Genomic DNA, 20,502 nt, shown 5'->3' with positions numbered 1-20,502 from the left:
GCAAGTCACTGGGTCCGGTGCACACCCAGAGGAGGGGTAAGGAGGAGGCGGGAGTGCGGGAGGTGGGAGTCCCTGGGAGCCACTGCAGGCATCGTCCGTCCCAGGGATAGCCCGACAGTGCTTTCTTAGTCACCTCCACGTGTGCCTCCGGGGCGCGCGCGGATCAGGCATGGAGGCCGGGGTCTCAGGGCGTGTGGGTCTTCAGCCGTCCAAGATCATGCCCCACTTCCCCAAGCGCCCCCGGCCGTTCGCATTTCCGCTGGCGACATGGGCGGATTTGGGTCACTGCGCAGTAACACTGACACTTGTTATTGTCAGACTCTTTATTGTGGCTCCGTGCATGTGGAGTATGTGATGTGTCAGGGTTCTGATTGGCGTTTCTCAGAACGCTAAGGACGTTTGGCACCTTTTCGCTCATTTGTTTATTGGTTGTCTTCGACTTCCTCTCTTTGAGCAACCGCCTGGGTCTTTCCTCTGTCTTCCTCTTTTCTTACCGATCGTGTGACTTCTTCGTACGACCTGGATTCTTGCTCCAAATCGCAAACGTCTTCCCCAGTTTTTCTTTCTTGCCTTTTCGCTCTTTAAATGGTCACTTTGGATGAGCAGAGGTATTTGATCATAACTAAATTTAAGTCTTTTCCGTTACAAACTCCTATCCTTTCCTGGGCCTTGGCCTCCCCTGTCAGTGTCCAGACTCCGTTCTTCACCCCTGTCCCCAGCTGTCGCCTCTGTCCTGATGCCTCCCGACCGGTCTCCTCTCCAGGCAGATGTCTTGTATGTGGATGTACGGGTTCGGCTGTCTGCTGGGTGACACCCCCTGCACGTCCCACAGGCCGCACACACCAGTGTACCCCGAACTGACCTCAGCCTCCCCTCCAAGTCCGCCCTCTGCTGGGACCCCGCGTTTCCTCATTCCGCGGCTGGCATACCACCCATCACAGAGCCCGGGTGGAATTGCATTGACAGCTCTTTCCTCGGCGAGGACCGTGTTTTTCGGATCCTACAACCTGAGCCTTGCCCCCGTCTGTCTTCTGGCACCAGAGTGTGAGTTCTACGAGGTGGCGACCTTGTGCAGGTTGCTTGTTACCATGATACCCAGTACAGGGTCACGGTTAAAGATCCTCGAGCCCAATTACCGAGTTCCAACCTGGCTCTGTCACTGACCAGCTGTGTAAGCGCCTGGGAGTAACGTAACCTCCTCTCCTTGAGTTTCCTCGTTTGTAGAAGGGGATGACGACGGTCCTGACTCACAGGCCGTGTGACGATTAGATCAGTCCGCGCGGACCTGGTGCTGGGAACAGAGCAGAACACCTGGTGAGCGCTGATAAAGGTCGGCGTGGTTAGGGTCCTGCCACCTGCCTGGTGCTTGCCACATGAAAGCACAGTGACACTCATTAGCTAAAATGAATGAATGTCACTGCTCTAATTTGCAATCGTTATCTTTGCTTGGACCATCGCAGGAGCCTCCTGACTGAGCACTTGTCCCTCACCCACTCACTCCACGCGTTGCTGTCAGGGGTAACTGTGATGTGCAGACTGGGGTGGGCTGTCCCTCATCACCTGCCCCATCTGGGGGGTCTCCAGTGCCCACCGGCCGACAGAGCACCATCCACACTCCTGCGGGCGTGGGCTCCTGCGCCCTGATTCCTGCCCCCACCACACACAAAGTGCATTCCATTCACACAACCAGGCAGTTTTCCAAATGAGCCACCTCCCTTCTGTCCCCAGTACCTCTGCTGTTCCCCGGCCCAGAGCCAGCGCCCTCCCCTCTGCTGTCTTGCCTGAATGGAAGGCCCTCCCCTGCCCTGTTGCTGCCCTGCCCACTCTGCCCTCCCCCTCCCCACCGCTGCCCTCCCCACAGCCACTCTGCCCGGCTGACAAGGTTGCCTCTATTTTCTTAGTTGCCGCAAGGACGTCAGACCCTGGATGCAGGGACTTGCACTTCATCAAATTTATACCCATCTGTGTCCACGTGCACCTTCCCTGCTGGGCTCTGAGTTGTCCCTGGAAGTCAGCTCAGGGTTTGTATTCCTGGAGGAAGCACTGGGTCTGTAGTGGAAGCTTAATACAGCTGCTGAATGGAGGGTGAGGGTTTTTAAGAACATTATTTATTTTGAGAGAGAGGGAGCATGAATGGAGGAGGGGCAGAGAGAGAGACACAGAGAGAGAGAGAGGATCCCAAGCAGGCTCAGTGCAGACCCCCATGTGGGCCATGAAACATGAAATCATGACCGTGGGCTTGCGGGGGCAAGGAGCCCTGCATGGGGGTGTGGGGGTGGGGGTCCGAGGAGGGGGTCTGGGGATAAGGAGCCCTGCACCGGGGGTGGGGATTGGGGGTCCGAGGTAGGGGTCTGGGGGTAAGGAACCCTGCACGGGGGGGTGGGGGTCCAGGGGCACAGGCCCCTCTTTGCTGGCTCGGCTGTGCCTCTGGACAGTTACTCCAGGTCTCCTCTGCATGGCGTGGGGAGGAGGGGCCGCGCTGGCCTGGATGACCCCAAGGACAGTCGGGGGCGGCCCCTTCCCCTCGGATCCAGTCCAGGGCGCCCCAAGCACTGAGCAACCGCGTCCCAGTCACCCGCCCCGAAGCGCACAGGTGTCCCTACATGCTCCCTCGTCCCTGCAGCCGCAGGGTCTCGGGGGCGAGTGTGGGGGGGGCCCCCCCCCCCCGAGGTTGGAACAGGAGGTCGTACCACTGGTCACAGAGCTTAAAGAGATGACCCGAGCCTCGGGGCGGGGCCTGTCGGGGGCGGGGCTAGGAGGTGGGCGGGGCCTGTTCTGTGAACTAGGACCGGCGGGGGCCGCGTCTGGCAGGTGGGCGGGGCCCGGACGGAGAGCGGCTGGGCAGGTGGGCGGTGCGTGGGTGGAGGGCGGGGCGTGTGAGTGGGGCGGGGCCTGCCCGGGACACGTGGGCGGGGCTTGATCTGGCAGGTGGGAGGGGCCCGGGAGGGGCCAGGCGGGGAGGGTGGAGGGAGGAGCATGCGGGCGGGGGCATCGCGGGGTGGGGGCATGTGGGCGGGGTACTGGGAGGGACTGGACCCGGGCGGAGGAGCGGGTGGAGAAGTGCGCGGAGCTGCGGGAGGCGCGGGGAGCCCTTCCCGGAGGTAAGCGCCCCGCCGCCGACGAGGACCCCTGTCCCACCCCGGGCTGCTGGCGCGGTCGGGCGCCACCCCCCGGGGGCGTCCCGGGTGGCTTCCGGCTCTGCTCCCTGGACTGGGACTGGGCGCGTGGCCGGCTGGTGCCCTGGGGGCGGGACACGGGGAAGCCGGGGCGCCCCCACCTTTGGAGAGCTGTCGCTTTCTCACTTTCGCTTTCGTCCCCACCTGGGAGGGGGCACGTGGCCTCCCGGCCCTGGAAAAGGGGGCCCCCCCCGAACACCGGCACCCGGCGCACCCGGCGCAGACCCGGCGGAGGCCGCACGGTTTACCCCGCCGGCCTTCACGTCGTAAACAATCCGCCTGTGAAGACGCGGGCGCAGAGGCAGGGCGCCTGGAAAACCGCCGCCGGCACAGCCTCGCAGGGCGGTGTGGCTCATCTCGGGGTGAGGGGTGCGCGGCCGCAGGAAGCCAGGCTGCCGGGACCATGGCGAGGGGCTTGCTCCTTCCCGTGGGTCAGCTCTGAGCGCACCTGCCCCGCGCCAGGTGACCCGTGAACGGCACCCTAGACACTGTTCCTGGGCAAGGACGCAATAATCCATAGGACGCCCTGTGTGGAGGTCGGGTGGTGTCACAGGGTCACTCGCTTGTTTCACAGTGCCCTGGGGACGTCACCCTCAGTGGTCCTTCCACCCTAAGTGGTGTCACTGGGTCACCCACTTGGCGGCTCGGCTCTGAGAGAAGCAGAAACTGATTGCATGTTCTGAATGCAAAACTGACCCTGCTCGTTTTTGGCTTTGTCTTCTCGGAAGACTTCTCGGGAAGTTGTGTCCAGCCTCACAGAGACCTCCTTTGTTGGTTTGCCTGCCAGTTTGCTGACTGTTGAAATCAGAATAGGCCTGTTGGGGTGCTTCTGCTTGCTCACAGACTCAGCACAAAACCCCGGGATGTGCAGTGACTGGGTCCGGATGTGTGTTTCACTCTTAGTTTTGTGGACAGCCCGCAGATCCAGACCTCCGTACGGCCTCCTGTTAGGGTGATTCCCACTGCTGGCTTTGCATCCCAACCCCTGTGAGCTCTGCTCTGTGGGACCTGCTCGTGTGAGGCATTGTCCCTGCCCCTCAGAGGCTCCCAGGTTCAGGTGGAAAGACAAAACCAGCATCTGGGAAACGAGAGCAGTTAAGTGTGAAGTCCTGTGCTATCACCTGCTAGTTCAAAGGTGACAGCCAGCGTAGGCTGGTAAAGACGGGGCTTTGGGGAGTCACCGGTCGTCCTCTGGATTTAGAAACGGCAGCCAGAGACTGGGACAGGCAGGTGGAAGGAGGTCCGAGGGTAATACTAAGACTTAGAATACGTAATGGCTCTCACTGCCCACCAGCTGTGATCCAGACCCCCTGTCGCAGACTTTGACTCTGGAGTTCTCGTTTGTCCAGCAAGAGAGCAGATGCAGAGTTGAATACGAGAGGCTAATGTCCGGGAGGAGACAAGAGCCCCGAACAGGGGCTTCCTCTCCGCATTTATTGGGCTTTCAAGATCTTACACACAGGGTGAGTGTGAAGAAAACAAGATCTTACACACATGAACGTGGAGAGAACAATCAGACAGTAATCATTAACTTGTGTGTGTAAGAAGCAAAGGGTCGGGGGGGGGGGGGGGGGGTGAGTGGATTTTGTGATCAAAGTACAATAGTATATTGGCTCCAGAAGGAAAGTAATTTCCTGCAGGTGAAATAACGTTTCTCACAGTCCCAGTACAATATCCTGCCAGCTAACATCAGGCGCTTTCGCCCCGCAGGGGTGGCGTTCTGCCCGAAGCTTTTTTCTAACCCATTTATGTGAGTAAAACCTATTTCCCCACAACCCCCCACCTCCCTCTCCAGCTCTGGCCACTCTCTTCATGCTCCCTGACGCACTGACCTCCCCGACACACTGACCTTCCAGAAGGTTCTTACTGAGCCTATTTTGCATGCCTCACTCTCCTTACACTCGCTCTCCTGCCCAGAATGCCCTGTTGGGGAGTCCTCTACATCTTTTAAGAAGCATCTCAAATGGCCCCTCTTCTGATGGGTTCCTCAAGGGCAGAGTTGGGGAGCCCGTCATCTGCCCTCCGTTGCTCCTTGCCCACTGCTTGCTCCCTCCTCCGTTGGAGCTCTTGTCCCCTGCAGTGCCCGCTGGGGGGAGGGGTCTTTGTCCGACTCGCTGGGGACCCTCTGAGCCAGCGCTAGTGTCTGGCACATAGCAGGCATTTGGTACATGATCCTTGGTTGCACATACAGGGCACAGGAAGCACCTCAGCCACCTGGTGCGGAAGGTGTGGGCTAAGCGTTATTACTGGGAACCTGAGACTGGATACCTCTGGTGGAGCCAAAGCCCAGCGGCCTTGAGGGGCTAGTGTTAGGTGGTGGCAGTCCTCAAGGCCCGCGGCAGCCCCCTCTGCCCCCGGGATGGCAGGCGCGTCCTTCTTGGCTGCAGAATACCCTCTCCATCCTCGCCCCCACCAGCGCCCACAGGCTCACACTTGGACCTTCTGAGTGACTCCACCTGCGGGGGCTCCAGGCCCGGGCTCCCTCCTGTCCCTTGAACATGGTGCCTGGGTGCCTCTGCCGGGACTGCCCCCCCCCCCCCACCACGGTTCACCGCTCCTGTGACTTAGGTGCCAGCGTCTATACCCCTAGTTAGAGGTGCCCTCGGGCTGGGGGTGCGTCCTCCTCTGCCTCGAGGCACCACGTATGGTCCTGTAACGACATCAGCCCCTGCCCTCCGTGGCTGCCTTCAGGCTCGGGACGTTAGCTCCCTGAAGGCAGAGATTGGGTTTGTCTTGGTGAAGCCCCAGCGGCTAACACCCTCCCTGGGAGACCGTGCCCAGGAAGCGTGTGCCAGACAGAAGACTGACCAGGGCGGTGGGAATGTAAAAGGAGGGACAACTCTAGAGACATCTGGGAAAGAGGAGCTGGGACTTGGTGCTCAGTCCCAGGAGGAGAGTCTCCCAGAAGGCTGGCTCACCACCTGCCAGGCAGGTGTCAGGAGAGGGGGGCCCTGGCCCCAGGAGACGCCCACGTCCGTGCTTCTCCCTCTCTCAGGGCTGGAGAGAGATCCTGGGGGCACGAGTGGTGGGGACAGTCCAACTCGTGAAACGTGACCTGCAAGCCAGGGGTGGGGGGAAGGAAAAGGAACGGGGAAAACAAGAGGACGAGGGAGGAGGCATTTCAGGAAGACATAGGAGCAAAGCTGTCAGTGCTACAAGAGAAAACGGGGAGATTCAGATAAGAATAGGTGAGGAGGGGAGCTCAGGACGGGGCCCCAGAAGGAGGCCACGGGGCCAACCGAGCCCAGGCAGCGGGCGCCCCTTGTACTTCCTGTCTGAGGAATTTGGCCATCGGCAAAGAGTGGCCCCGTGAAGAGATTGTGTCTGTTTCATAAGAGATCTGATCCCTGTTTGGGAAACCGAAGCAAGCTATTTCCGGGTACAGTCTGGCCACGTACCTGGCCGCCAGGTCACACTCACGTGTGCACATTCAGAGACGGGACAAGGGGAATTCAGCTCATCAAGGATGCCCCCACGGTGGCCCCAGGATTCCCCTCTCCCAGCCCGGGGCTTTGGCCGTGGTCTTGGACGTTCCCGCCCACGGCAAGTTGGCCTCTGGCCCCGGCGCCCCACCCAGGATGGAGCAGGGGTGTGGGGCTGCTGGCCCAGGGCGGTTTCCACCCTCAGGAACCTCCCTGGGGCCCGGTCCCCAGTCGCCAGCACGAGGCAGGAACGTGTGCTTGCAGCCCCGGCCGCCCCCGCTCCCAAGTCCCTGGTGCCGCGAGTGAACTCTTCCTCCTCCACCCCTGGGAGACGCAGGACTCCCCCCTCCCAGCCTGACTCCCTCCCTCACCTCCCACCCAGGGCGGCTCTGCCGGCTGCCGAGTGGGCTTGGTTTCATCAGCCCAGGGGGGGTTTCTCTTTTTGCTCTCCTTAGCTCAGCCCAGAGTACAACCCTCCCCGGGATGGTTCTCTGGTGCTTGTAATCTCTCTTCTCATTTCCATCGTGTCCGTAGTTTAATAAGGATTTTCTTCACTGTGCCTCCGCCGCCCCCCACTGCTTCCATTTACATCACAATCCAGGTTGTCATAACTTCCTGGAGAGGCGAAGGCGGGCTCTTCGGGGGGGCTCGGGGCTCTGGCACCTGGCTGTTGCCCCTCTCTCCGGGCCATCAGCTCGCAGGCTTGGCCGAGGTGCGGTCGGGGAGGCTGTCAGAGCCTCGAGGTTAATTTTCTGAGAGTATTGGTGCCGCCCGAAGCTGAAATCAGGTAGAGATATTCAGTCCGTGGAGAGCTCCCTTTTCTGGAGGATTTTAAGCGTGTGGTGCGTGTTGTTAGTCTTTAATCATCACCCAAGTGAAATTATTTTTTTTCCAGTCAGATGTTTTAAAACGGTGCGAAAGAATTTATAATAAACAGAAGAGAAACCATGCTGTTGGGTTTTTGACACACTGGCTTCTTCAGAATATCAGTTCCTCTGGATGCTGGTGTGGTGGGGTGGGGGGCGGGGGGCCCACCACCGGAAGATATTAAGGGCAATCCGGCAAGATTTTCCCTAACTTCCAGGAGTGCTGGAAAGGGAAGCTCCTGAGGCCACACCATGCTGGGAAATCCCCTGTCCCTCTCAGTGTTCCCCTTTGGTGGCTCCTAAAGGGAGTGCATCCCTGGAGAGGTGCGCCTGGACTAACGATGTCTGTGTCCTTAAGCAACAAGAACCATCAGAGGGTGGCGCGTGAGGAACCGATTACTCTGGATCAGGCACCGGAGTGTCCCCCCTTGTGTGTGTGTAGACGGCCCCACTGGTGCTCAGAGAGGCTGGTCATCCATTCAACTGGGAACGAGGACTCGAATTCAGCTGCAGACTTAGTCCTCATTTTGATCCCATCCTCCCCCCCCCCACCCCCAAACAAAACGGTGTGCGGGGCAAAACAGATGCAGAGCTCAGAGCGAGCAGAGCATCGGGGAGGGGGGTGGATGATGCCAGCGGCGGCCCTGGCGAGCCCTCACCCCGGGCCCTGCGCTCACCCCGCGGCCGCGTCCCGACCCGCCCTCGGCCGCCCCCTGCCGGTCGGCGGCAGAAGCGCCTGCCCTGGAACCGGGAAGGCCCTCGCACCTGTTTCCTCAGCTGCGCAGCGAGGGAACCCACGTGTCGTGTCCAGCCCCGGCCTCGGGACCCTCAGCGGATCCCCGTTGGCAACCATCTGGTGCTTCACCCGCCAGGGTCGAGAAGAGTTGGGGTGAGCGTATTAACGTGGCCCCTTCCCAGAAGTGACCGGGCAGCACCTACCCAACCTTCATCCCAGGAGAACAGGCAGCCTGAGCAGTGAGTGTGGACAGATGGCGGGTCTCGGGGCCTTGCCACTCAGCTGTGAGGGTCACCTGGAGGCTTGTGGAGAGCCAGAGTGTCAGGTCCCCGCCCGCCTGCTGACCAGATTGCGTTTTCGCGGCACCCGCAGGTGGTCCCCGATGCCTCCGAGGGGCTGGGCCGTGTGCAGTATACTCCATTCTGAGTTTTTGGAAAAGATCAAAATGACGACTAAGTCTGCAGCTGGATTCAAGTCCTAGCGCCCAGCTGGAGGGGTGCGCGACCCTGAGCACTTCCTCCGCCTGTAGGACCCCTCATCCTAAATCTGAGACCTAACGATTCCTAGCCAGTGTCCCCTGACTCGGGCCTCATTTAGCCAGCGAGCTGCTCCGAAGGTCAAACTCTGATGGCGAACTTGGCCATCTGCCATAGAGCAGACAGTGCTGGTCCTCAACCCTGGGCGGAAGCCTTCGTCACCGAATGACCATGGCAAAGTCACGTGAAAAGGGACTTAGGTCCGGGGAGACGCTCCCTCCCCACAGCGATTTGAAGAAAAATGCGCCGGATCGTGAAAGTGTGGACTTTCCCTCTCCGGAGTCCCAACGAAGAAAGCTCCCCATCTGACTGGCCCAGACACTGGGCCTCTGAACCAGAGGCTGGGCCTAGACTTCTCAAGACCCTGCGGCTCTGATGGCCCTCGTGCCTTGATTTGCAAAATGGTCTCGATCTTTTCTAGTTGAAATTCTGCTCAGTAGGACACACGCCTAAAGCTTCAAATTCTTCTGCAAGGAAAACTGCCATATGGCATAGAAAAACATGTGCATCACAGTTTCTGTTTCTCCCCCTTAATTAGCTTTCCTCCTTTAAGAAAACAAAAGCCCTTTATCTTGACTCACCAGATCAACACTGACCACCTTCGTCATTGTGATGAATCTCCTAGAGTCTCAGGAACGGGAGCCCTGGACCAGCCGGGGAGTGGGGGTCTGTGCCCCCAGAATAAGGACGTGTTAGGAGCTCCCCGTGTTAGAACTAGGAGGTGAGTCTGATGAAAATAAGCCTTCGGAATATTAGTGGGGATAATATTACTGGGGTGTTAAACTGTGCTACCTCAGGAATACTGCACAAATAAAAACAGAGTCTCCGCCCTCAAGAGACGTGCAGTCTAGGGGGAAAGTGTTTAATAAAAACGCTGTCTGGGAGGTGTGGACAGAATATCAGGGTGAGATAAAATGTGCCCCGGGGGTATGAGGACTGCCGGCCTCCGAGGTGGCCTCTGAAGGGCGAGCTGGATATGCAGACAGAAGCATCCCACCCCTCGGGGTCCAGCCTAAGGAGGGAAATTGGGTGGAGGCCAAGTTCTGAGCAGGTGGCCTCCCTCTGGAGCACAGGCCCAGACTGCAGGTGCGGTCGGGAGGGGGTGTTGGCTTGGGATCCCCTCTGTCAAGCGGGAAGGTCAGCCATTCCAGGGTAGACTACAGTCTACAGTGGATGGCCCAGAAGTCCTGTTCCCTTCGTGGGCAGAAGGAGCCAGTGAAGGCTTCTGATCAGAGGTGTGCTTTTGGGCTCTCTGGGGTAGCTGGATGAGGGGTGCATGTGTCTGTGGGGGACCGGCTGGGAGGTCAGTGGGCAGGGGCAGGGGGGACATGACCGGCAGGGGGGCAGTGCCCTGGGGTGAACCTTGCAGAATTGGCCACCAACTGCATTGAGGTCACACCAGTGGGGGTCTGTGGGTCCAGGACGGTGGATGGGGGGGGGGGGCTGTGGCAGGGGGAGCGGGGGGGGAGGGGCCTATGGGTCCAGGACGGTGGACGGGGGGAGGGGCTGTGGGTCCAGGACGGTGGACTGGGCGGGACGGGGAGAGGGGCTGTGGACGGGGGGTGGGGGGGGCTATAGGTCCAGGACGATCGTTTGGGGGAGGGGCCTATAGGTCCAGGACGGTGGACAGGGGGAGGGGGCTGTGGGTCCAGGACGGTGGACGGGGTGGGAGGGGCTGTGGGTCCAGGACGGTGGATGGTCTCCAGGTTCTGAGGTTGGATCGGGTCTGAAGCAGCTTCACAGCCTGGTTCTCGCTGCTCCACCCGCTGCCCGACACCAGTGCGAGTTCATGTTTTCTTCACCCCGCGTGGGCTCCGGGCTCCCGTTCCGGACGCGCCGTGTGGTGTCTTCCTGACGGCTCTCGGCTCCGCTGTCCCGGAGCCCCCCGCTCGGAGGTCCGCTTCAGTCCTGCCTTGCTGTACGTCGTAGAAAGCCGGCCTGCATGGTATCTTGGTCATGCCACATGAGCCCGGATAATTTTGCGTCAATTCTGTTTGTCCAGGGGCCCTGCCCCCCGCACTGCCTCTGTCATCTCCTCTGTCACCCGTTGCTGCAAATCCAGGGTCGAGCGGCCGGGTCCGGCGGGTACACCGCGGGGCGGTGAGGGGTTGTCTGCAAAAAGACAAAAGTGAAACTAGAAAGCTCAGCTCCGCTGTTCTGAGCTACGCGCCTCTGCAGGGATTTCTGTCTGTTACGTAAGAGGAGAAATCATTCTGATGGTTGAATCAATCAGCAGCTTGGGGACCAGGTGGCATCTTCCCGGCAAATATGGTGGTTCCGTATCGGCACGCGTGTATCTTACAGTCACCGTAAATCCTCACTTGTGAACCAGAGTTTCTCTTCTGTTCTAGAACAGACGTTGGACTGCAAAGCTTAAAGTATTTGCGGTCAGGCCCTTCGCGCTCTGAGCCGCGTCCCGGGATACGGAGCGGGCCGGGCTGTCTGTGAAGCCGCGGGTTGGAAGGAGCGGATTTTGGAAGGTCAGTGAACCCTCTGAAATGGTGCAAAATTGGGTTTGTGATGCGTACGTGCGTTTTTGGAGGGCAAAACCAGAACTATCGGAGTTTCAGAGGGGTCTGTCTGTGACCTCACGACACTTAAGAACGACTGTAGAGTGTGGTGCTCGTCTGGCCAGGGAGGCTGGACCTCGTCTGTCCCTGTCCCCTCCCGTTGGGAGATGGGAAGAAGGTCACAGGAAACCCAGAGTGCGGTCGTCCCCCTACCATGTGTCTCCCCCGCCCTCGGCTCTCCTCCTGAAGCACATCTGAGAATCTGCTGCCTGAGAACAACAGACCTCCTTCCCCCAGCGTCTGTGTGGGCCTGGGGTGAACCCAGGGCTCAGAGTTAGGGCCCTGCGGGGACAGCCTCCCGTCCCGTCCATGCAGGTGCCAGCTGGTTGTGTCAGCAGCAGGATGGCAGGGACAGCATTGTTGCTGAGCTGTCCCTTTTGAGGTGGGCGGGGCTGGGGCTCACCTCTGGGGCTTCCCAGGAGCCTGATGCCCACATGTGCCCCGACTGGTTTGTTTTCTTTCTGATAATTCTCCCCTGCATCTGTCCCACCTTCCAGGACAAGGGCCTCCCCACCGTGTGCATGGGTCTGATCATTGGGGGCGGGGGGGGGGGGGGACAACCACTCACTATGTGGGTGGAAAAAATAGGATTCAAAGAATATCTGGCTTTAACCATCACAGAGCTTGTGGTGAACGTGGGGAGAAGAGGCTATGGCCACAGGGCTTAGAAAAGCATCCTTGTGGGGCACCTGGGGGGCTCCATTGGTTAAGTGTCCGACTTCGGCTCAGGTCATGATCTCACGGTTCTTGGGTTCGAGCCCCACGTCGCTCTCTGTGCTGACAGCTCGGAACCCGGAGCCTGCTTTGGATTCTGTGTCTCCCTCTCTCTCTGCCCCTCCCCTGCTTGTGCACGCGCTCTCTCTCTCTCTCTCTCTCTCTCTCTCCCTCCCTCTCTCTCCCTCTCTCTCTCAAGAATAGATTTTAAAAAACATTAAAGTTTTGTTTTTAAAAAAGAAAAGCATCCTTGTTTAAAATTTTTTTTCATTTTATTTATTTTAGAGAGAGAGTGGGAGGGGGGAGGGACAGAGAGAGAGAGAGACAGAGTCCCAAGCAGGCTCCACACTGCCAGCACAGAGCCCGTCGTGGGGCTTGAACCCACGAACCCTGGGATCATGACCACATGAGCCCCCAGGGGCCCCAGAAGAGCACCCATTTTATAACAAATGTTTAAATGACGGCTTTTCCATTTTGAAGTTGAAGCATAGGTATAATCTAATCTATAAACACGACGTTAAAGAAATCAATATAACGCCCTGACAGGAATATAAGGAGGAAAGGAAAGGGGACGTAAGTGATGAGGAACTAATATGTCCTCACGCTAGAAGGCAAAGTGAGTTATTTTGACTCTCACACTCACTTATAAGGAATAAGTTTGGATTTAAGAGAAGAAAATATTCAACAGACATTTCTTAAAGTTTTATTACCTTTGACATTTAGAAATGAGGGCCACATAAACGAGGTCACACGCACCGTCCCCAGGAAGTCCACCCAGATGGCACGGATCATGGCTCCCGTGGAGACCCAGGTCACTAGGAAGAGATTTTCCGGAATGGTGACTAACTCCTTGTTTGCAGCTGCGAACTGAGCAGGGTACGATCTTCCCTAGATCTGTCAGATCCCGTGTCTGGAAAATTCAGAATAGAAACAGTGCCAGGAATACTTTGTGGGGGTGGCTCAGTCAGTTAAGCGTCCAACTCTTGATTTTGTTACGGAACCAGGCTGGGACGCTGGCGGAAAACCCAAGTGGCACTCAGAGATCTTGGTGGACTGGAGATTTATTTAACACCAGCGGGCTCAGAGGAGACCGTTTCTCCAAAGATCTGAGCGCCAGATGCAAGTGCAGAGGGTAATTTATCGTCATCAGCTTCCATACCGGGGGGGGGGGGGGCATGGGTTTCGCACGCCGCAGCGAAGAAAGAAAGAAGAACCCGGAGGAGGGTCTCTAAGCTAGAGACCAGAGTTTGTTTTAGCCCCATCGGCCATCTTTGGCGTTCTTTATTCACCTCTCCAGCTTCTCCAACAATTTAGGCTCAGGTCATGATCCTGGGGTCGTGGGATCGAGCCCCACATCAGGCTCTGTGCTGACAGAGCAGAGCCTGCTTGGGACTCTCTCTCTCTCTGTGCCCCTCCTCTAATTGAGCTCTCTCTTCTCTCTCTCTCTCTCAAAATAAATAAATAAACTTTAAAAGGAAATACTTTGTTGGCCTGCAGAAGAGAGTCAGGGTCTGAGGTCACTTTGAGACAGTTTCAGCCTCCAGGGACGCCCGGCGGGTCATCGTCCCTGGAGCTGAGCAGCTCTGCCTGTGCAGGACCAGGTGCGTGTGGCCTCCCTGCTTCCCGGGGCGCGTCGTGGCCCGGACACCTGCACGCTCACAGGACGCTCCCGCAGAGACAGCTTCCCCATCGGGAGCCACTGTTCCGCACGGGAAGTCTCACCCAGGGTGATGGTTTCTGCCTCAGCAGAGACCAAGTTCCCCAAACAGATCAGTGTTGTTCCCTTGTTGGCAGCGATACTTGTTCAACCTCGCATTTCTTCTTCTTAGCAGCAGGCATCCTTCCATCCTCGCTGTGCTGATGGAGAATATGGCCTCGTAAGGGAGGGAGACGGCAGATAAGTCAGCCAGTGTTTGCGCCAGATAATTAAGGGCTTGTGATTGTTGCCTTGCAAGGAATAAACAAGGTGTGTTTGAGCGAGTTGGGGGCAGGGGAGTTACCGCAAATAGTGTGGGGGAGGCTCTCTGAGGAAGTGTCCATGTGAGGAGCAGAGAGAAAAGCGTTCCTGCACAGGACGCAGCATGTGCCAAGGCCCTGAGGTTGGAAAGAGTTTGGAGAGGCAGCCAGGAGCGCCGTGCTGGCACTCCCGGTCACCCGGGACTGGTGCTGACTGCTCCTCCCTCCGCACATACGGGCCTGTCCTTTTCCCTCCTGTCTTCAGGCCTCTGCTTCGGCATGATGTCAACAGAGAGGGCTTTCCTGACCACTGTCCAAGTAGCAACCAACACCCAGCCGTGGCGGTCCCTGTCTCCATTTTTCCTTCTTTTGTTGGGTGTCCCCCCTCCGCTGCTTCCCTGCACCAGCACGTGAGCCCATGAGGACAGTCATGGCTTGTGAGTTGGTCTTCTCTCCCGTGTCCCGAAAGGTGCCCAGCACCTAGTGGACACTCCCCACATACTTGCCGAGGAAGTTGTTGGGGAGACAGAGCTGGAGCACAGAAGTCCTTGTGGCCGTCGTCCCCAGGGCTCTGTGCAGGGAGGGGACAGCAGAGTCCCCAGGCCGCCAGGAGGGCGACCCACCCTGGAAGGTGCGGGGGACTTGCGGCTGCCGCCTCAGGCCTTGGGCAGCAATGGTGAAAAATGATCAGATTGGGTCAACATTATCGCCGACGACTTCCCAGTGATTATTAAATACCCGGTTTTGATGCTTGGGGTCAACTCGGAGTCGATGCCTCCTTGTGATTTGCTCTAATCTGTGTGTCACAGCCTCGGGTTTCCATAGAAACCAGCCCCCACACGGAGCAAAACACCAGCAGAGCCACGGACTAAGGCTTACGGCAGGTGCCTCCTTCTCCCCCCTCCCCCTCCCTCCCTCCCCCCCCCCCCCCCCCCTTTCCCCCCTCCCCTCCCCTCTCCCTGTCCCTCCTCCTGGCCCCTGAGCCGCATCAGTCTCTCCTTACTTCTGACGTTACAGTGAGAGCCCGTTGAATGGGCCGCGGGCACCAGACGCGGGGGCTCCGAGGGCCGATCCCCCCGCGTTTCCTCAGACCCCACAGCCCCGCACTGGGAACACCAGCCAGACGCAGCTGTGCCGCCGAGCATCCACACAGCCCTGCGGGCCGGCTGGCAGGGGCGCCCGGTTCGTCCGCATTAGACCCATCCTGTGATGCTTTGTGGACAGTGGCATAAAGTACCCCTGCTTGTGTGCTGAGGCAGCCCGGCTGTGGACGGAGGACTGAGGAGCCGGCTGGCTGGGAACGGGCCCAGGGGACGTGCAGACATGTCTCCACCTGCAGCTTTCTCCCACTGCCTGCGCAGACCTTGAGTAAGCGACTGCGTGAACTAATGAACCGTTACTGCAAAGACCATGTTTCTGAAGGACTTGGAATAGTGCTTACCTTGCAGGCCCACCCCCCCACAGCCGCACCCACAAAGGGTCTCGGCAGCAGGCAGGTCGTGCGGGAGCCCCCATGTCCCAGGGGCCCGCGCGCCATGCCTGGAGCTCGGTCGGCTGTGTCTTCATTTTCCCGTCTTCTCCGCGGGATCATGGGAGACCCCCTTGACCTTGTCTTCGGAGTAGTGCTCGTGGCCAGTCCTGTGCTGGCGATTTCTTCCTGCTCCTCGGACGGTCGGCTAGCCTTGTACCGATTCTGCAACCTCACCCAGGTGCCCTGGGTGCCTGGCACCACGGAGATCCTCCTGCTAAGCTTCAACTACATCGAGACTGTCACTGCCTCCTCATTTCCCTTCCTGGAGCAGCTGGGGCTGCTGGAGCTCGGGACTCAGTATACCCCCTTGCGTATTGACAGAGAGGCCTTCCGAAACCTGCCCAATCTTAGAGTCTTGGACCTGGGCGGGAGCCACATGCATTTCCTGCATCTCGACGCTTTCCAGGGGCTGCCCCACCTGCTTGAACTTCGACTCTTCTTCTGTGCTCTCTCCGATGCCGTATTAAGAGACGGTTATTTCCGAAATCTGGAGTCTTTGACTCGCCTGGACCTGTCCAAAAATCAGATTCGTAGCCTTCACCTTCATCCTTCATTCCGGGAGTTGAATTCCTTGAAGTCTATCGATTTTTCCCTCAACCAGATACCCATCGTATGTGAACAGGAGCTCAAGCCCCTCCAAGGGAAGACGCTCGCCTTCTTAAGCCTCGCCACCAATGGCTTGTACAACAGGGTCCCCATGGACTGGGCCAAGTGTATGAACCCGTTCAGAGACATGGTGCTGGAAACCCTGGATGTTTCTCACAACGGCTGGACCGTGGACATCACGGGGAACTTCAGCAGGGCCATCAATGGGAGCCAGACCTCCTCTCTGGTTCTCGCCTACCACATCATGGGGGCTGGGTTTGGCTTCCGCAACATCCGGGACCCTGACCGGAGCACATTTGCCGGCCTGGCCAGGAGCTCAGTGGCACGTCTGGATCTTTCACACGGCTTTATCTTCTCTCTGAACTTTCGGCTCTTTGAGTCTCTCAGGCACTTGAAGGTCCTGAACCTCGCCCACAACAAGATAAACAAGATTGCAGGGGAAGCGTTTTATGGACTCGACAGCCTGCAGGTTCTCAACATGTCACATAACCTTCTGGGCGAGCTTTATAATTCTGATTTCGGTGGACTGCCTGAGGTAGCCTATATTGACCTTCAAAACAACCACATTGGGATCATTCAGGACCAGACGTTCAAATCCCTGAAGACATTACAGACCTTGGATCTCCGCGATAATGCCCTTAAAACCATTTCTTTCATCCCGAGCATCCCTACTATCTTCTTGGGCAGCAATAAACTGGTGACCTTGCCGAACGTAAGGCTTACCGCCAACTTCATCCACTTGTCAGAGAACAGGCTAGAAGACCTGGACAGTCTCTACTTCCTTCTCCGGGTCCCTCACCTCCAGATCCTCATTCTGAATCAAAACCGCCTTTCTTCTTGCAACCCAGCTCATGCCCCAGCGGGGAGCCTCAGCCTGGAGAAGCTTTTCCTTGGAGGAAATATGTTGCAGCTGGCCTGGGAAACCGGCTTCTGCTGGGATGTTTTTAAGGGGCTCTCCCAGCTCCAGGTCCTGTATCTAAATAACAACTACCTGAATTTCCTTCCGCCAGGAGTATTTAGCGACCTGACCGCACTGAGGGGTCTCAGCCTCAGCTCCAACAGGCTGACCGTTCTTTCTCCCGGCGACTTGCCTGCAAATTTGGAAGTCCTGGACGTGTCCAGAAACCAGCTCCTGTCCCCTGACCCCGATCTGTTTGCGGACCTCAGTGCCGTGGACATAACGTACAACAAGTTCATCTGTGAGTGTGAACTCCGTCCCTTCATCAGCTGGCTCAACCAGACCAACGTCACTGTGCTTGGGTCTCATGCAGACGTCCTCTGCATGTACCCCGCCTCGCTTGCTGGGACCTCCCTCTCCTCTGTGTCCATGGAGGGTTGTGACGAAGAGGAAGTCTTAAAGTCCCTGAAGTTGTCCCTTTTCGTTTTATCCAGTGTTACCGTGACTCTGTTCCTCACGGCCGTCCTCACGGTCGCCAAGTTCCGGGGGCTTTGTTTCCTCTGCTACAAGGCAGCCTGCAGACTGCTGTCCACGGACCACGCCAAGGGCAGCGGGTCAGACGTGTACAAATACGACGCGTATCTGTGCTTCAGCAACAAGGACTTTGAGTGGGTGCAAAACGCTTTGCTCAAGCACCTAGATGCTCAGTACAGCGACCAAAACAGATTCAACCTGTGCTTCGAGGAGAGAGACTTTGTCCCGGGGCAAGACCACATCGCCAACATCCAGGACGCCGTGTGGGGCAGCAGGAAGGTGGTCTGTCTCGTGAGCAGGCACTTCCTCCGAGACGGCTGGTGCCTCGAAGCCTTCAGTTACGCCCAGAGCCGCTGTGTGTCTGACCTCGACGGTGCCCTCATCCTGGTGGTCGTGGGCTCCCTGTCCCAGTACCAGCTGATGAAGCATCAGTCTCTCAGGGGATTCGTGCGGAAGCGGCAGTATTTGAGGTGGCCCGAAGACGTCCAGGATGTCGACTGGTTTCTTAATAAACTCTCTCAGCACCTTCTAAAGAAAGAAAAGGGAACGAAGAGAGACGGCGACATTCAGCTGCAGACCGTGGCGAGCGTCTCCTCATCCGCTAATCCCAAGCCACAGACAGCTCTGCATCTGCGCTAAGCTACCGTTTGGGGTCCTTTCTCGTAGCTTGTCTTTCCTACTAGGAACACGACAGGCTGTTGGTTTTCGTGCCAACACGATGCCCGGTCTCCCTGACCCCACCATGGAGGGGAGTACTGTTTTCTCCCGTTGTGCCGACCACAGGGCGTGCCCCGGTCGCGGGACGGGCACCGGGAGACCCTTCCCCAGCACTCAGGCCGTCCCTGCAGAACAACACTAGATGAGCACACGGACGAAGAGGCGGGTTTCCTCCGCCTCGTGGGAACAGTGCCGTTGCTGGGTACGGGTCACGCCTCATCTCCGGGTAGGGGTGACCCCGAGGAGGCCGGGACGAGAATCGCTAGATGTCTTGGGGCCATACCACACTTCCTGTTCTGACCCTCGAGGTCTCACCTCTGTGGGCCGTGAACGTTCTTTCTCAGCCTTATTTCCTCCAACTCATCAGCCGTTCGGCGGCTGCAGGGAGAGCAAGGCCCACATCCTGGTCTGAGTCCTGATTCTGCTCCCGTGGGCTGTGTGACCCAGAGTGCCTGATGTGCCCTCTCTGGGCCTGGTCTCTCGTCCGTGGGCATGCTCGTATCTACCAAGGATGTCAGGCTTCTCAAACCTTTCCTTGGTCGCCCTGTCGGCCACAGGGACGCACACTCGGGGGCACCTTTGCTGGCAGTCGAAACTTCCTTGAGATTGTATTTTTTTACCTCAAAAGAAATCTATATACATTTTGCATTCTGTCTTTTTCCATGTTGATTTTTATTTTTTTTTATTAAAAAAAAATTTTTTTTATGTTTTTATTTATTTTTGTGACAGAAAGAGACAGAGCATGAGCACGGGAGGGGCAGAGAGAGAGGGAGACACAGAATCAGAAGCAGGCTCCAGGCTCTGAGCTGTCAGCACAGAGCCTGATGCGGAGCTCGAACCCACAGACTGTGAGATCATGACCTGAGCCGAAGTCGGACGCTTAACCGACTGAGCCACCCAGGCGCCCCATCCATGTTGATTTTAATACAGGAACGTTTTTCTGCGAAGGTGTAAAGAAAACCAGGGAAGGTGTGCCAAAGTCACCCCGGGGTTTCGCACACCTCCTCCCCCAAATCCAGGGGCCCCTAGGCCTGGGCTCGGCGCTCACCCTCCTGTCTCTGTGCCCCTGCCCTGACTCCTCCAGAACACACATCCCACGGTCCACCTCTTCCTTCTGGAATGTTCTCCCAGCCCCCTGGTGGGCCTCCCTTTTGTGCAGACTCTTGGCACCTCACCTGTTCTTCTAAGACCAGCACTTTCTACTTTCTCCGAGAGCTGGGAGCCTGTCGGCTGCTCCCCACTCTGACTGCAGGCTCCAGGGGGGACCTTTCTCCTGTGTCCCACCCCACCCTGGCCGGCACAGAGCACATACGGTGTCAGGAAGGAATTCCTTCTCTCCGTCCTCATCCCAATCTGCCTGGTGAATCTCCTAGCACAACTGCCCGTTCCTTGTAACCCGACACATTTGTGTCACTGATACGTAGCACTGTGCTGTGCCTGGACTGTGGGCCCCGAGGGCAGGGACCTTGTGTCATTCATCATGGTCTCCTAAGCCCCTGCGGTGCCTGGCCCATAGTACGTGCCGAATGAAGGCCCGGTGGGCCGGCATCCCTGGTGTCCATGTTGGCTCCTGGGGGAGGGGAGGTCTGCCAGAGCAGGTGCTGAGTGGGGGCGGGGGGTTTCCAGCCTGAGGCTCGTTTCAGACCCTGCAGCATGGCTGGGGCCCCTGGGGGTGGGGGTGGGGGGACAGTCAGCCTCAGTGAGCAGCCTGGGGTTGGGCTAGAATGACGGGATGGAGAGGTTGGTTGGAGGGATGGGGCGATGGGAGGGATGAGGGGTGGGAAGGTGGGAAGGAAGACAGGGTGAGAAGCCTCTCTTGACCCAGGACTAGGAAATGCAGTGAAACAGGCATCACGGTGAGACGTTGCTGCCGTGACAGTCCCCACCAGGGATCCAGAAGACGGTCAAAGGCCGGCGTCTCGGGACAGTCTTCCTGCCCCACGGGCTCGCTGCAGGAACGTGGCTGCACGGCCCTGACCCTGTCCCTCATCTGGACGGCCCATAGGAACAGGCTGGCTGGGCGGGGCGCTCCCTTGTCCTGGGGCAGCGCTGCCCCAGGTGCCCCCTTGCTTTGGGTGCCTGTCACCATGACTATTTCCAGGCCAAACCCAGGCCCGTAGAAAGACAAAGCAAGTGTATTTGTAGGGACGGTAGGTTGGGTACAGACAGCATCGGACGTGAGGGCGTCCATCCCACCTCTTCTAATCCTCGTGCTCAAAACACAAACAGCAGTAATTCTC

The 20,502-nt window shown here is 58.2% G+C and overlaps 1 protein-coding gene across 5 annotated transcripts; it reads left to right on the top strand.

Moving 5' to 3' along the window:
* Positions 1-3,014: 3,014 nt before the first annotated feature.
* TLR5 (toll like receptor 5) lies at positions 3,015-19,865 on the top strand. 5 transcript variants are annotated; one of them, XM_049633771.1, is made up of 5 exons: positions 3,015-3,101; positions 9,321-9,457; positions 11,088-11,216; positions 14,786-14,860; positions 14,994-19,865. In XM_049633771.1, the coding sequence occupies exon 5, from the start codon at positions 15,365-15,367 to the stop codon at positions 18,182-18,184; it is 2,820 nt and encodes a 939-aa protein (XP_049489728.1). In that variant the 5' UTR covers positions 3,015-3,101; positions 9,321-9,457; positions 11,088-11,216; positions 14,786-14,860; positions 14,994-15,364; the 3' UTR covers positions 18,185-19,865. The 5 variants fall into 5 exon arrangements, with proteins under 5 accessions (XP_049489728.1, XP_049489726.1, XP_049489727.1 ...); XM_049633769.1 differs by having other exon boundaries at positions 3,029-9,457; XM_049633770.1 differs by lacking the exon at positions 9,321-9,457 and having other exon boundaries at positions 3,031-3,101.
* The last annotated feature ends 637 nt before the right edge of the window (positions 19,866-20,502 follow it).

This window comes from Panthera uncia, chromosome F1, assembly GCF_023721935.1.
Source record: "Panthera uncia isolate 11264 chromosome F1, Puncia_PCG_1.0, whole genome shotgun sequence".
Taxonomy (NCBI): domain Eukaryota; kingdom Metazoa; phylum Chordata; class Mammalia; order Carnivora; family Felidae; genus Panthera; species Panthera uncia.
Note: the sequence above shows the minus strand (reverse complement) of the source record. Positions and strands in the feature narration are given on the sequence as shown.

Bases quoted from the DNA above. Each gene is read 5' to 3' on its own strand.
- TLR5 (XM_049633771.1), top strand. From the start codon at position 15,365: ATGAACCGTTACTGCAAAGACCATGTTTCTGAAGGACTTGGAATAGTG.